The following is a 14,259-nucleotide window of genomic DNA, read 5'->3' as shown; positions in this document are numbered from 1 at the left end:
CCTTATATTTGGGTAGCTCCTTTTAGATATTCCTGACAGGCAGAGTCAGAAACACTCTGAACCCACAGACAAGAACACATAATAGATATCAAGCCAAGGAAGGTCCTCACCCAAGCAGCCATCAAATACTCCAGAATACCTAGTAACTTTCTATTAAGAGACGAGGACATTCAGATTTATAGGAAAAACAATTACATTTCCTGGGACTGCCAACTTAAGTTCCTCATGTCAGGCAGACATGCTTGACTCAATACTCCACTGAAAGCACCAGAAAGTCTTGTGGGCCCTTACAATTTTGCAGGGGCTCTTTCTGCACGCTCGAAGATTATCAGAGAGAATCATCATTACTCACATTTCTCTTTTCCTCTCGGCTGATATTGGCTGGAGTTAGTGACTGGACAGAGAGACACTGCTGTGTAGAGTTGAAGCTCCAGAGCCACTGCTCACTCAATCCAGACCTCAAGCACTCTGAGCGACGGCTGCACCTGCAGAGAAACATCAGAAAGCCCTATCAGAGATCTGCACAGCCCCAGCAGGGCACACATCCAACTCCCAAGCCAATGCTGGCTGTCTGAAACCCTTGCTAGATTCTCAGAGAAGCTGCTACACAAGCCATGAAGTCCCAGCCTCTCACCACCTTCCATAGCAAAGGATGAATTGTTACCAGTACACTGCCAGTTACGGTTTCATAAACCAGGTCCTAGGGCATTCTACAGGGAGACAGCCAGCAAGCAGACAGACATGCTGGGAAAAAACATTTCTTGTGAAGCAACATCAGAAGGGGAGCAAGAAGTAAGAAAGCACCAAGTACAACAGGCACCAGAAGAAGTGATGAAATTTGAAGAGGGGCAGTTTGAGCTGTAGTCAGCCTAAAACCTGGCTGAAGTCCACTGGACAGGAACATTGTGAGTGATCAAAGATCCAGAAAGCAACTGAAAGACAATACTGTGCAATTGTGACTTATAGAGGTGTTTTAGATGTGCAGACAGAAGAATAGTAAATCAGAATGAATTTGTAGGCCAAATATATCCCACAAAGGAGCTAAAAATAAACCCAGACACTAGACATATATGGGGACACAGGCACATGGAAGAGAGCAAGTAGGGACAATTCCTAAGCATTATTCCTCCAAAAACCATGCAGGATTCATCTTACCGTCCCTGAAGGACACACCAGCCACAGTAAGGATCCTTCAGTGCCAGACAGGATTCGCAGTCTGAGTACAGGGAACACTCCAGTATGGGAACTTTTAGCACCTGTCAGAAAAAGAAATCTTTGAAAGCAGAGCACACACAAAGCAGGCCCCAGAACTACAGCTACTTCTGCTTAGCTAGTTAGGTCCCATTATCAGCATACTCACTGAAATTTCATGCCAATTCTTAATACTGCATAGAACTGAAGAAAAAAGGAAGAAATTCCCAAAGCCCATCTGAATGCCTATTTTACATATTAAGGAAGGACACTAACTTCAAGCTCTGCAGAGACATTGAGGCAAACAGCACACACACTGCTGAAACATTATCCATGACATTTTTTGCAAGAACACTATTTAGTGATAAATAACAAACAATGCCATTTGCTCTTCTGCTTTTCTGGACCGTGTCATCAGAGGCTGTGTACTGACAGCTCACCAGGCTGAAGCTGGATGTGGTAGCTCCAGCTGAGGGCTCTGAATGCACCTGCCCCACTGCCCAGCTCTATCTGGCAGAGCTACCACTTGGAGAGAAAGTAGAGCAATCGGCTTTCAGCAAAGTGGAACACAACCCTGCAGCATTTGGCTTGCAGCACATGCCTGCCTTAACTGACCACCCTTGCTGATTTCAGCCTTTTGCCTTTTTTTAAATCGGCTACAATACCTTAGCTACTATGCTGTCAGTCACTTTAAACTATCATCTTCTAATCCTCAACCTATTACTTTTGCTAAGTATATCATGAATTTTGCATTTTTTTAATTGACAGAACAATTACTTATAGGGATATATTTCAGATTTCCCCTAATCATCTTCCACTCACAGATTTCAGCTCCTCCTTTGAAGTATTACAAAATTTGAGCATCTCAAACTGCATGTGAGGGTTTGAATGAAGGGAAGCAGTGGTTTTCAAGCACATTCTCATTTTCAGTTTGGCCTTTCTTTCAGACAGAGTAACACAGGGGTTGCTTTCATTTTGCTCAGAGGATCCTTTTCTTTCTAGCTTAAGAGGCTGATCTGAGTGTTCAGCAAATCCTCTCAAATAAAATATCCACAGCTCAATTTTCTACCCAGCAGCCCCAGCAATCACAGTGCTGCTTCTCCTGCTGCCACCAGACACAAAAGGAATCAGAGTAGGCTGAAGACGAAGAGGAAAGGTGCCTTGCGTGACTCCTTACACAGCTTGCTTTTATCTGTAAAACTCATCACACAATCATTGCTGAAACAAGGCAGCCTGACCAGCTTATGAAAACATACATGCCATGGCTTAAGGTCAGAAACCTCTGCCACACTTCTTAAGACTCCTCCACTCCCTTCAGCAGTTTGTCTGGAACTCAAATCCTGCCAGCCCTTCTGTGGAAGGGATTTAATTGCTCTTACCATTGATTGGGTCATGACAAAGAGGTGCTCCTGCAACTGGTCGAACAGGAGGTCTCCACTCACCATGCTGTTCAACTGGATAGCTAAAGAAGCATAGATGTGTGCATCTCCCATTGCTCCTAAATACACCTGCAAGAGAGTCACAGCAGTATACAGGCAAAGTATCAGAATAGGAGTGGGAGACATCTGTCCTACCCAAGGAATTACAGGAGAACTGAAATTGTTTTTCCTGCCACCCCCAACCTGAGCATCCCTGATTAGTTTTACCCTCTTTGTTGCATCCAGACCGTACCTTATGCAGTCTCCCCCTGCTGTCTCCTAGAAAAGCAATGGTGTGGCCATCTTCCACGTTCACTGCCACAGCTGTGAGTCGGGACTCTGTTGTCTCCAGGAGAGGGGCTGCTTCCAAGGGGACCCGGCTGGCCATGGGGCTGGGAGTGTGGTCAGAGCCACAGGGGTACGCATACAGGGTGTCCTTTGAGGGAGTGAAAAGAACAGGGAAATCAGTACCAAAACCAAAAAGATACAAAGAACATTATCACTTTTCACACTTCCCATCCTTTCTTCTGTCTCTCACAGAGGTGCCCCTGCAGTGAATTTAGTTTTGAATCCCCAGGCTTTTTGATGAGAGTAGCAAACAGCTTCTAATAATTAGTTAAGGTACATTGGTTGTTTGTAGCCTAACAGAATCCTGCAGATATTCCAATTGAGTTTATTCAGCGTAACAGATGTATTGCTAATGAAATGCACCTAAATTCTGCTTAAGAGCCAACTCCAAAAAGCCTTTCTGCTGAACACTGCCACGGCACAGCTTTGGGGAAGACTTGCTGTATTTTTCAGGAAAAAAACAACCAACAACCAAGATGAAAATGCCTGCTTCTGGTGCAAAATGGAAACAGCTGTCCACGTCACCAGCATTACGTCCAACAGTTAGCACAGTTCTGTTGTATCACTCATGAATTCCAGGTCTGAGGTGGAGTCCCAGTACCAGGACAGACATGAACACAGGGTGGAACACAGCCTGCTCCAAAGAGCTACACACAAAACCTGTGCAGTGCGTGCAGCCAGAGACCCACAAAATACAAACAAGTCCTCTCTGCACACTGCTTCAATTCTTCCTAGCTCTGTCAGACTTCTGAAAATTAACTCCACAGCACTGTGCAAAAACAGTCATCCCTCTGTTCCAGCCAGATCCCTCCCAGTACCCACCAAAGCGTCACTTGCTGAATTCTAAAGGAAAGAATAAAAGCTGCCAACTTATTTGCTATTCATATATGTAGGAAGGAGATGCTTCATTTTTTTCCCTAAATAAAGGCACAATCTGTGTAGGACAGTTTCTGTGTTGCTTCTTGACACCTCGCTTGGTGCCCAGTTTAACATCAGAGTGTCCTTTGATACTATTAAATCTATCATTTTTAATCTATTAGTGGCTTGTCTTCAAACAATGCTAATGTATAAAAGCTGATTTTCACCATGGGATCAACATGGATAATATCTTCCTCCTCCTCCATAGCTCTTTACTCTCACTGAGGTATTACTGGGCAGCTCCCACCAACCCAGCTCCCTTTGCTCCAGGCAGCAGAGCTGGATTTATACAACCCCAGTTCCTGTAAGATTTAATAGGAAGTGAGCCACTGCCAGATGTCCACACTCAAAAGCATCAAGCCTTTGTTTAGAATGGGATTCTAGATATCTTTTGCAATCTTTATATCAATTTAGACAAACACTGGAGCCAGAAATATCTCAATACTAGAGGCTGATTTTTCAAAGTTTGCTTTATTAAAATGGATACAAGACAAAAATGCTTGTATCTCCCATTTGTGCCCAGCGCTGCTGCTGCCCACACGTGATGCCAGGGGAATTCACTGCACACTGGGGGTCGGCTGCTACAGAACAACGTGACCGTGCAAGCTCTCCCAGTGCTGGCACAGCCTGCCCATCGCCTCCCTGGGACTGTCAGCAGTGCAAGTTAATCACAGGCAAAAGCTGAGACACGTTCCGTGCCATGGGATTAAGACCATGATAATTGTATAAAGTGCTTATATAAATTTACATAGAAGCTGTGTGAATTGTTTTCAGTGAATAGCATCTTGGCAACGCAGTAGCAAATATTCTACAAGAATCACCCAGCATCATACCGTGACAGAGCAAGTTTGGAGTGTCCAGACCAAAGCTGAATTCTGGTGTTTGCTTCCTACCTTTCACACGTGAGAAGCAACAACGGGACAAACCTGTACCGATTCATGATAAGGATGGAAAGCTTGATGCGAAAAGAAAAGCTGCGTATCTTGAAAACTACACCCTGGGAAGACATGCAGCCTCACAGGAACCTGCTTCACCTGTCCAGTTATCAAGGCACCACAGCATCTACCATCTCCTGCATCTGGAGACAAATAGAAAACTGGATACATTTTCAGATCTCCAGCAAACCAGGGAGAGTTCTGAAGTCTTTATACAAAAAAAAGTGTTTGTTCCAGCTGAAGAGATGGCACTGAGCTGTACAACTCAATGCTAACCTCCCTCTCTGCATTAAAAATAAGGAGGCAGCGCTGAGGAAAAGAGCTTACCTTGTGTTGGTTTGGAGGCAGGAGAATGTGAAATTAATTAGCGTTATTCCCATATAAAGCACAAGCTGCCACTATTGAAACTGATAAAATGCATAAAATGCTCATTGACAGCCGCTTCCACTTAGTGCTGAATGGAGCAGGCTGGAGCTGGCACAGCCCCCCGCGTGTTGTTAGATACAATCTTAACGACAACCGCTACCACGGACTGAATGGTGAAGGATAAAGTTTGTTAGGACGCTCACATAGCATTGGACACACTTGTTAATAAGATGCTACAGTTCAGCCAGCCCACCAGTGCCAAAGCGCACAGCTGGGGCCTGGGATCACGTGCCAGGAATCACACAGCACAGCCTGGCTTCTGCTCCCACCCTCTGCACCCACTTCACTGCTGGACTAAATGGGACAAGGGGACTTTCCGTGCTGCCTTCTGGGCTGCTCACACCAGGTTGACTGGAAATCCCCCAAACTGCTCTGAACTCATGATGATTCCTTCCATGATGGTCTGTAGGGGACATGCAGGACAGAGCTAAGGGACAGTGAAAGCAGGACATCACAGCCCAGTCAGTGTATTCTTCCTGACCTTACGTTTGTCCTGCTCCCAGCCTGCTCTTTACCCCTTTGTTGTCCCATAGCTATTCTACAGTCTGCTTCAGCTGCCAAAACACAAACCATAATTTCAAAACTGGTTTTGGACTACACATCCAATTGCAGATATTCCCAAAGCTCTGTGGTACAGCTCTGCAGGAGGCTGGGAAGAGGAAGTTACCTGAAGTAACCGTTCTGCAGAAGGACAAGACGACAGCATAGTGCTCTGTTATGGACCAGCAATGCCCTTGGTGAAAACAGGTTACTCACAGCCATGGAACCTCATGCCAGGACACTGCATCCTGCCCCAGGAGAACACTGCTGCTCTATATTTGTGTCACTGTCCCCGCTGTCACAGCACCAGCCAGCGTGGCTGACAAACTGAAAGGGATTCAGGGTCACAGCCAAGTTCCAATTTATATTTTTATCCTGCAATATCCCATCACGCCTTTGCCATAGAATTCAAGTTTTGCATGCTCACTCCTTATTGCTGTGGAGAAGAGCCAGGTCAGGGAAAAGTCTTCCTGGTGTACAAAATTCTGCAGGACTAATGCAGTCTTCAGGAGGACAGGATTTTGCTAACTCTTGCATTTGAGTTTTTTTGGTTGCTGGGTGCCCTTTCTTGGAAGCTGTTGTGAGATGCACCTCAACCTAAGCAACAAGGACCCAGCACACCCCTTTAGAACAGGACATGAAGATATTAAGAGCAACCTGAACTGCAGCTTCAGTGCTCCTGCCTGGTAATGCCATGAAACAAGCACCAGGGCCAGGTGACACCAGATGCCTTCCCCATTGCCACACACAGCACAAACCTCTAAGCAAAGCAGAGCACTGCAGCAGGAACAAGGCAGACCTGAGATGGAATGCAAGAGCATTGCCTTGCTGCGGTAGCAAAGGAACAGTGAGACCAGAGGCTTTTAGCGCAAGCAGATTTCATCACACAGCTGTGAGAAAAACAGGCTTACTCCAGGAGCAGAAAGCAACACAAGAATGTACTGCAGATTTCTCTTTACCCTGGCAAAGGTGCAAAGTCACTTACCGCTGGCAGCTGGACACAGTTGGAGCTGACATCATACTCAATGTACGCCACTTCTGTCCCATCTTCTGACTTCCCATCTCTCATGTAGCACACATCCCTCGTCCAGTTGGTCAAGCGGTCCACCTCCTCCATGGCATAGATGCAGAGCGCAGACTCCTCGCTCAGTTTGCCTGAAGAAGCCTGCCAGGCAGAGAAGGCTGCAAACAGCACCTCCCCGTCAGTGTCCAGCTGCCCCTGGGCCAGGTCCTTCCCCGGCTGGGTGACGTAGGCCGCTTGCAGGAGGCTGTAAGTATTGGTTTTGCTCTGGCAGAGCAGAGGTAACTCCACGTACGAGTAATAATGAGAGTCATCCAAGCAGATTCGCGAGATGTAGGTCTTGTACTCGCGTGACTGAGACTTGAGGTCTCGACGGTAGAAGAGGAAATAGACGCTCGAGCGGTAAGTGAAGGACTTAATGAAGTGGTGGTTGTACTCAGAGAGTCGCCCCACTGCCAGCTTGGCTGTTTCTTCGTAGGAGAAAATAGAGTGAGAGTCTGTTGCTTGAACATCGCCGCCGTGGGCCCTGAGATTTCGGGTAGTAATGGGAGGAATCCCTCCTCCAACTCCTCGGCTAGTGTATCCCCGTCCCACAAACAGCAAGGGAACCTCATCCTTCGAGTAGGCTACGAGTCCCACGGTGGTGATATTGGGGTCATTGGCAGCAACATACTGAGTGTCACCAGGGCTCTCTGGTCGGAAGAGAACATGGTCAATGGAGGTGAGGCTCCTCTTCTCACAGATGCCCTGGTGCACGCTGCCACACACAATGAGCTCCTTCTGCACCGAGTTCACCAGAAGCAGCTTGTTGTGATTGTCAGTGTGGTGTGCCTGAGGGCACTCCAGTTTTGAGACTGGGGGCAAACAATCTTTGCTGTCCAAAACTGGTCCAGTTTGAACCATGTTCTCCATCAGCAGGTCAGATGTCAGCTGAAAGAGAAAGTTGGTAGCCCCCAGGTAAATGGTCCCTGATTCTAAGTCCATGGACAGGTGGAGGAATTTTGTAGCGTTGCGTGAGAATGTGACATACTGCAGTCCCCTTGGAATTGCCACTCCCAAGAAACAGAGAACAGGAAGGAGGAACGTTCCCAGAGGCATGGTAAACACTCTGCAAGAGAGGAAAAGGTGTTATGGCTACCCTGAAGTCAGAAATGAAGATTAATACACATCAAAATCCTCCAACAACACTCTTAGGAAAGGTGGGCAAAGAGGACAGGGATAACCAGAAGGGACAGAACTAGACACACGCAGTCAACATGGGGTGTTTGTGGAGAAGAAAAGAACTTGCAAACAAACAAACAAAACTCAGAAAGACACCATATGATAGAATCTATTCGATCACCTTGACATCAAGATGACAGGCACAGCATCTTCAGGAAAAGATGGAATACTATGAATAATGCTCCTAAGAATCTCCCAGAGCCTGCTGGGGTGTACTGGGAGAGTTCCCTTCAAAAGCCCAGGACTGGTGCTGAACTTACTGAGTGAGCAGTACAAAGCTGTCATCAGTTCAGGGATGTAACCCAGAGAGGAAGATCCTACCTATGCTGCAATAAAATATGTTTCAAATACTGAACTTAAATCACTATTCTTTGTAATATCAGAAAGCAGGAGACTCGTTTAACCAGACTCCTGAACAACTCTTTCCAATGATGCTATGCTGGAAGCTCTCCAGGACAGGACCACATTCCAACAACATCCAGTACATCGCATACATTGCTAATGAGCAACACCACAGTAAAACAAACCACCATCCAAGACAAACACAACCTGCAGGACCATTGTTTAAATAAGCTGTAGCTAGGATCCAACTCAGAGGAAACTTAACAACCCTTTTGTTCTGTATTTGATATAAAGCGAAGTTTGTATTTCAAGAAAATTAACACAATCCTCCCTCTTTTTTTCCATCACATGGCTATCAACAACCTCCTTTGGGTCTACCACTGTGTCATCAATGTTTCATAAGGGACCTTCCCATGCCATTGCTGAGCATGGCCCACACAAGCAAGCCTGCTCTGTCCCAATGCCAGGATGAGGCCTCCAGAGCAGCACCTGCAGTAGCTCCCAGTCACCCATGCAATGTGGGCACTCCACAGACCCGGGGAAGTGTTTCTCTTCAGAGTACCCTTGATTCAATCCCTCTGAACACCCACCACAATCCACCCAAGCCACATCACAGCTGGGCACAACTGTTCTCCACAGCAAGGTGAGAATGCAGTAATAAGTACCTGCAACGTGAAGATTACCAATTGGGCACAAAGAAAGGACAACAACAGCAAGTACTCAGAACCTACAAGACGTAGGTACTTGAACTGAGAAGAAGGTGATGATATAGCTCTGAATCTACTCCCTGCCCCCTCCTCCTCCCCAAGACAAGGCATCAAAGCTACACAAAGCTGGGCTGCAGGGTGCAGAGCCAAGGGGTGCACAGCCTCCTCCAGAGTCTGCCATGCTCATTTTGGCAACTCAGCTCCTCAGGAGTGATGTTAATTCTATAGTTAAAGCTAAGAAAACTCATCCCTTCCCTCCTACAGCCTCAGCCCTCAGGGATGTTCAGGGTAAGCTCCAAGTACTACTTACTCAGAAGTGCTTAAAAGCACAGAGGTGTAAAAGATCTCCAGCACTTCAAGCACATACAGCAGGACTTGGTGACTTATCCGATTTAGGTCACAAACTGCTCACCATACAAACTGCCTTTCACTAGCTCTGTACAACTACAGCACATGGCATGCAGAAAACACAACAACAATGGTGAAAACAGTAGCTGTAAGACTCTGGTTCCATCTTGTTTCACTGCTTTTGCAGAAAAAAAATACCACGAAAATCTGCTTTCCAGCTCCTTTTGTCAGTTAAACAGGCATCTTTGCTCTACCAAAAGACCAGCTGAGAGGATTAGTCTATTTGGGAAATCCAGCGGATGGAAGGTATTATAAATACAATACGTTATTAAATATAGGCTTTGTGAAGCTCTGGATAGGCTCCACTTCACACGGTTATTGTAGGTAAGCAGGCAGCGCTGTCAGGAAATACCCACGCGTGGGAATTCTGGCACCAGGCTGGCAGCTTCCCTGAGCACACAGCCACCAACTCACACCATACCAACAGGACATTCAGGCTACGTGCACACTGGAGCTTCAGTTCACGCCAATAATGAATGCTTAGTGCTTTCTGCTTCAGTGCAGCTGATGCACTCTGCTTCACTCAGACTCACAGCCAGCCATGCAGTCTCTTGCCAGGGTGCTGAGAGAGTGCTGGGGCTTGACAGAGCTCCTCATTACAGCAGAGATTGTATCTGTGAAGTGATGAGGGATCTCTACAAGCTCAGCCAGCAGATATACAGACTGAAGGACAGAGCTCCAACTTAACTGGATCACTTCCAGTTCACATTAGCATTTCACCCAAGATGCAATACGAATTGTTTTTATGCCCTTTCACTGTTTTTATTGGAGGATACTTTATTCAAGGAACTCCTGAACCACATGACTGCTTGGTACCCCCCGCACGGCCATCACGCAGCTGTCATGATGGCTTGCTGCACATCTCTGCCTCGCTTTCAAAGCTTTATGCGCCTGGAAACAAAACAATACACTGATGGCCATCCACCAGCAGGAGCTTGACTACACTGTGACAGAGCCACACCAACATGGAGAAGAGTCTTGTGATCCTCAGCTGCCTCCAGATCAAAGACATCACACTGTACCACTTACAAGAATCTGTAATCTTCTTTCTAGCTAAAGCAACCTTCCTATGCCAGCCAGCAATTATACAGTACATCCAGTATGTGTCTTTGGAATTCATGAATTCTGAAATGCTGGGTTCCTGGCTACAGGTCATGCCTATGAGTTACAAGACTTCTGCTCACCACTTATCATTGCTGACAACTGCTGGGGCAGAACTAACATCCATACCACCAGCAGCCAAATTTGAAGCCCAGTGCATGACAGCACTCCAGCACACAGCCTCTTCCCAAGCTCTCTGATCTGTAGCTGAACCCATCGCTAGCATTTCACAGGAAGCATTTCACACACTGCAGCACCTGTCCTGGAGGAGAGATGGAAAGCCAACTCACCCTACGTTCCAGCAGACCACAATCAAAAGCAGATCCTGCTGCGGTCAGAGCTCTGTCCTGAAGCCATTATTTCACTTGCCAATATGCCTCTAGAAGTAGCTTTATTAAGAGCTATTCCTACCACAGGTCTCCAGGTAAAAAGCCACTATCCAGCCTTGATGACTCGGGAAGAACACAGGGCAATGAGAAGACCAAACACCAAGAAGGGTGATAGAGTGTGCTCTGTGAGCCAGCCCTCCTCACCCAGCGATGGGTGAACGCCGAATACAGGCTCTTTGTTCTTTGCTGCACAGCCATTAACGGATGAACTTGCATTTACCGCTCAGTGAACAAACATATACATCAGAAACAAACCCGAGTGCCTGGCTACCAGTGGTTAGAAGCATTCCCATCCTACCTGAAAATGGAGAGGAAAAAGGCCAGCAATGCCTTTTGATTCAATTTCCCCAATTATTTCTCAAGCACAAGCTTCGCTGCCCGTGTTTCTCGCTCTTCAGTGCAGCCCATCACGATACTGGGAGGACAGGAAGAGGGAGGATAACCTACATTTAAATCTGATAGTTTCATGACAGGCTACACTACTGAGCTCTTTATGGATTTACTGAAGCGTTCAGCTTCCTGTGCTTGCTGTTAGCGCACAACACAGCTGTTACAGACAGATTGCACTAAAAGTGTGTAGCCTTTAATTAATTCTGAAGGCAACTGCCACGGCTTAGGGATTCTTTTTAAATATTCGATTTTTTTTTCATGAATTCCCCTTAGATAGGAAAATGCACCAGACAATGCTCCAAACATTGGCTTTAACGCACTGTAAAATATTAATATCCAAATTATACTTCTGGATTTCATTTATTTAATCTGGATCACAACAGAAGGACTGCAGGATTAGTCAGTTCTGCCACAGAATACTTACATGGCATCCACAAAACAACCGCCAGTAACGTGGGAGCAACACCACTATTTTATTACTTGGAAATCGGAGTAAGGCAGCATCTTCTGTAGCACTATTTTTACCTCTGACCTCACGTATCCCTCTCAAAGACTTGACTCGTTCATTAAAGAAACAAACAACAGCTCTCTTGGGCACATTTCAGCATATCAACATGTAAAGATTATTTCTATCCTTACAAATTATCCCTCTGATATCCTAACCCCTCCCAAAAAGGGGAAGTCAGACAGTGCTTTAGCCTCTGGGTTGTCTTTCATACTGGTTACCAATCCCAGCAGAACTGTCCTTTGGAAAAATTGGGCCCCTGATATTTGCATCTGTAACTCCCACTGCACTGTTTGCAGATCCAGCCCACAGGGAGGCCCTGCAAGACACAAAAATTAAAAGCATAATTCTTCGAGCTGCACAACGACCCCTGGGCTCTGGCACGTCTGAGTCAGGCAGTGTCAGCAACAACACCAGCGCTGTGTTTTCTGCACAAAAGCCCTGACTTGCAGTCCCTCTTCTAAGTTTCATACGCTCAACAGAGACCTGCTGTTTTCCACCATGGAGGATGACATTCCCATTAAATAAATACATCTCTTTCGGAGTCTTATTTACTACATCCAGGCCAGTTCCCTGCTGCTCTGTTTAAGAACACTTGCAGAGATGAACACAAACCTCTGTTTTCCAAATAAAATCAACACTGAGGAGAATCCCCTGTCCAGCACATCCCATCAGAGCAGGGCTGACGCAGACAAGGCAGCTCTGTTAGGTCAGCTGTGAGTAACACCAAAGCTGAGGTTAAAATAACTAGAAAACTCCAAAGACAAAACAGAAAATCTGAAGTGGCAGGAGAAGGCAGCACAACCCACACTTTCAGGCTACAGAATTAACAGCATTAATAGATAAACACTTGAGCAAATGATGTTTTCTAAACCCTTGATAATTACTGCTGGCTGTTTGAACACGGGTACTTTTCAGGCTGGAAGATGTTATACAAAACAATGTTACACACACACTGTATCACAGAATTAAGTTCTATGAGACACTTACAGACCATCTGGTCCAACCCCCTGCAACGAACAGGGACACCCACAGCTCCATCAGGTGCTCAGACAGCCTGACCCTGGCTGTCTCCAGGCACGGGGCACCACCTCCTCTCTGTGCAACCTGAGCCAGTGCCACTCCAGCATCTTCTCTACTTTTTGATACCACTAACATTTTAATGATACCTTTTTTAGGGTTCCCCGAAAAAACTGAGTAAGTGCTTCTACTCCCTGTAGGCTGTACCAAGTATTAATTTTAGCTATACCAGAATTAATTGATGGGAGTGGACAGGCATTTCCTCTAACATCTCAAGCACATCCAATTTTTCCTCTTGAACATACTAAGATATGCTACAGCCAGTTTAAACTTCCAGTACCAATGGCTAATGAAGAGTTAATGTTTAACATAGCTAAATTGTGAGTTTCTTATGAATTAAACTACATAAACATTTACAAGGAACAGAAAGCATCACAAGCTGCCACCGCATAATTTTAAGCTTTTCACTGAGCCCCCTTCCCAAACACCGACAAAAAGAGAACTCAAGTATCACATTCTATATACATTTTAAAAAGCGGAAAATCAAGTCAGCTATTAGCTTCCTGTTATTTCAGCACAACAAAAGGCTAATTTTCTGCCCACATTATGCATTTGAAGATTTGAATCCTTCAGGATCAGCTCCAGCTCGCTGTGCGATCGAGCCAAAGAACACCAGCAATCAATTCCTCCCTTCAGCCTCCGAGCTCCTGACGAAACCAACGTATCTCAGTGAAACCAGGATTTTTTCTTAGGGCTCCTAAGTTTAAGAAACTGCCACCTCAACCATACAAGCACTTCCCCAAGGGTATTTAACCCCAGTAAGTTGCCCTGTCATTTCATTTAACTTTGCTCATCGCAGTACTTTCAGTCAAAGAAGCTTCCAGTCACTTTCTGCATGAACAGTTCCAAAACTAATCCTTCTTAATCCTCCTTGGGCAAGAAGATAAGGACAGCTATTCTAAGTCAGACAGAAGTCCACCTACACAGAAATCCTGTCTCCAGCAACAGACAATAAGAAATGCCTAAGGAGAAGCGTGAAGGCAGACAAGCACCAGGCAATCATTCCAGCTTCAGGCCTTCAGGATGGATACAGTAGACGATCTGAACTTCTTCAGACAGAGAGAATTTCTCTTGTAGCACTTCGAGCCTTTCTGAAGTAAAATAAAACAACCTACCTGATTCAGATGAGCATCTGAGCTCTGTTCACAGCCTGACCCAGACATGCTATCACAGAGCAAATGTTGTCTTTAACCCCCAGCTCATTTACCTACCCAAGAACCTCTTGCTTTCCCACCCAGCTGTCACATCAGATGCCAACACCGGGTCCACCCAAATACCAGCTGAGACTCAAACACTCTTCCAGGCAATTAAATAGGGAA

The 14,259-nt window shown here is 45.9% G+C and overlaps 1 protein-coding gene across 1 annotated transcript in view; it reads right to left on the bottom strand.

The window, feature by feature from the left end:
* PLXNB1 (plexin B1) overlaps window positions 1–14,259 on the bottom strand; it is a 63,135-nt gene that overhangs the window by 27,879 nt on the left and 20,997 nt on the right. The window contains 5 exon segments of the mRNA XM_010718573.3: window positions 353–485; window positions 1,156–1,256; window positions 2,571–2,699; window positions 2,863–3,045; window positions 6,762–7,905. Coding sequence (XP_010716875.1) covers window positions 353–485; window positions 1,156–1,256; window positions 2,571–2,699; window positions 2,863–3,045; window positions 6,762–7,895 — 1,680 coding nt within the window. The 5' untranslated portion in view covers window positions 7,896–7,905.

This window comes from Meleagris gallopavo, chromosome 14, assembly GCF_000146605.3.
Source record: "Meleagris gallopavo isolate NT-WF06-2002-E0010 breed Aviagen turkey brand Nicholas breeding stock chromosome 14, Turkey_5.1, whole genome shotgun sequence".
In the NCBI taxonomy this organism is placed as follows: domain Eukaryota; kingdom Metazoa; phylum Chordata; class Aves; order Galliformes; family Phasianidae; genus Meleagris; species Meleagris gallopavo.
The sequence above is the reverse complement of the archived record's forward strand: the minus strand, read 5'-3'. Positions and strand labels throughout refer to the sequence as shown.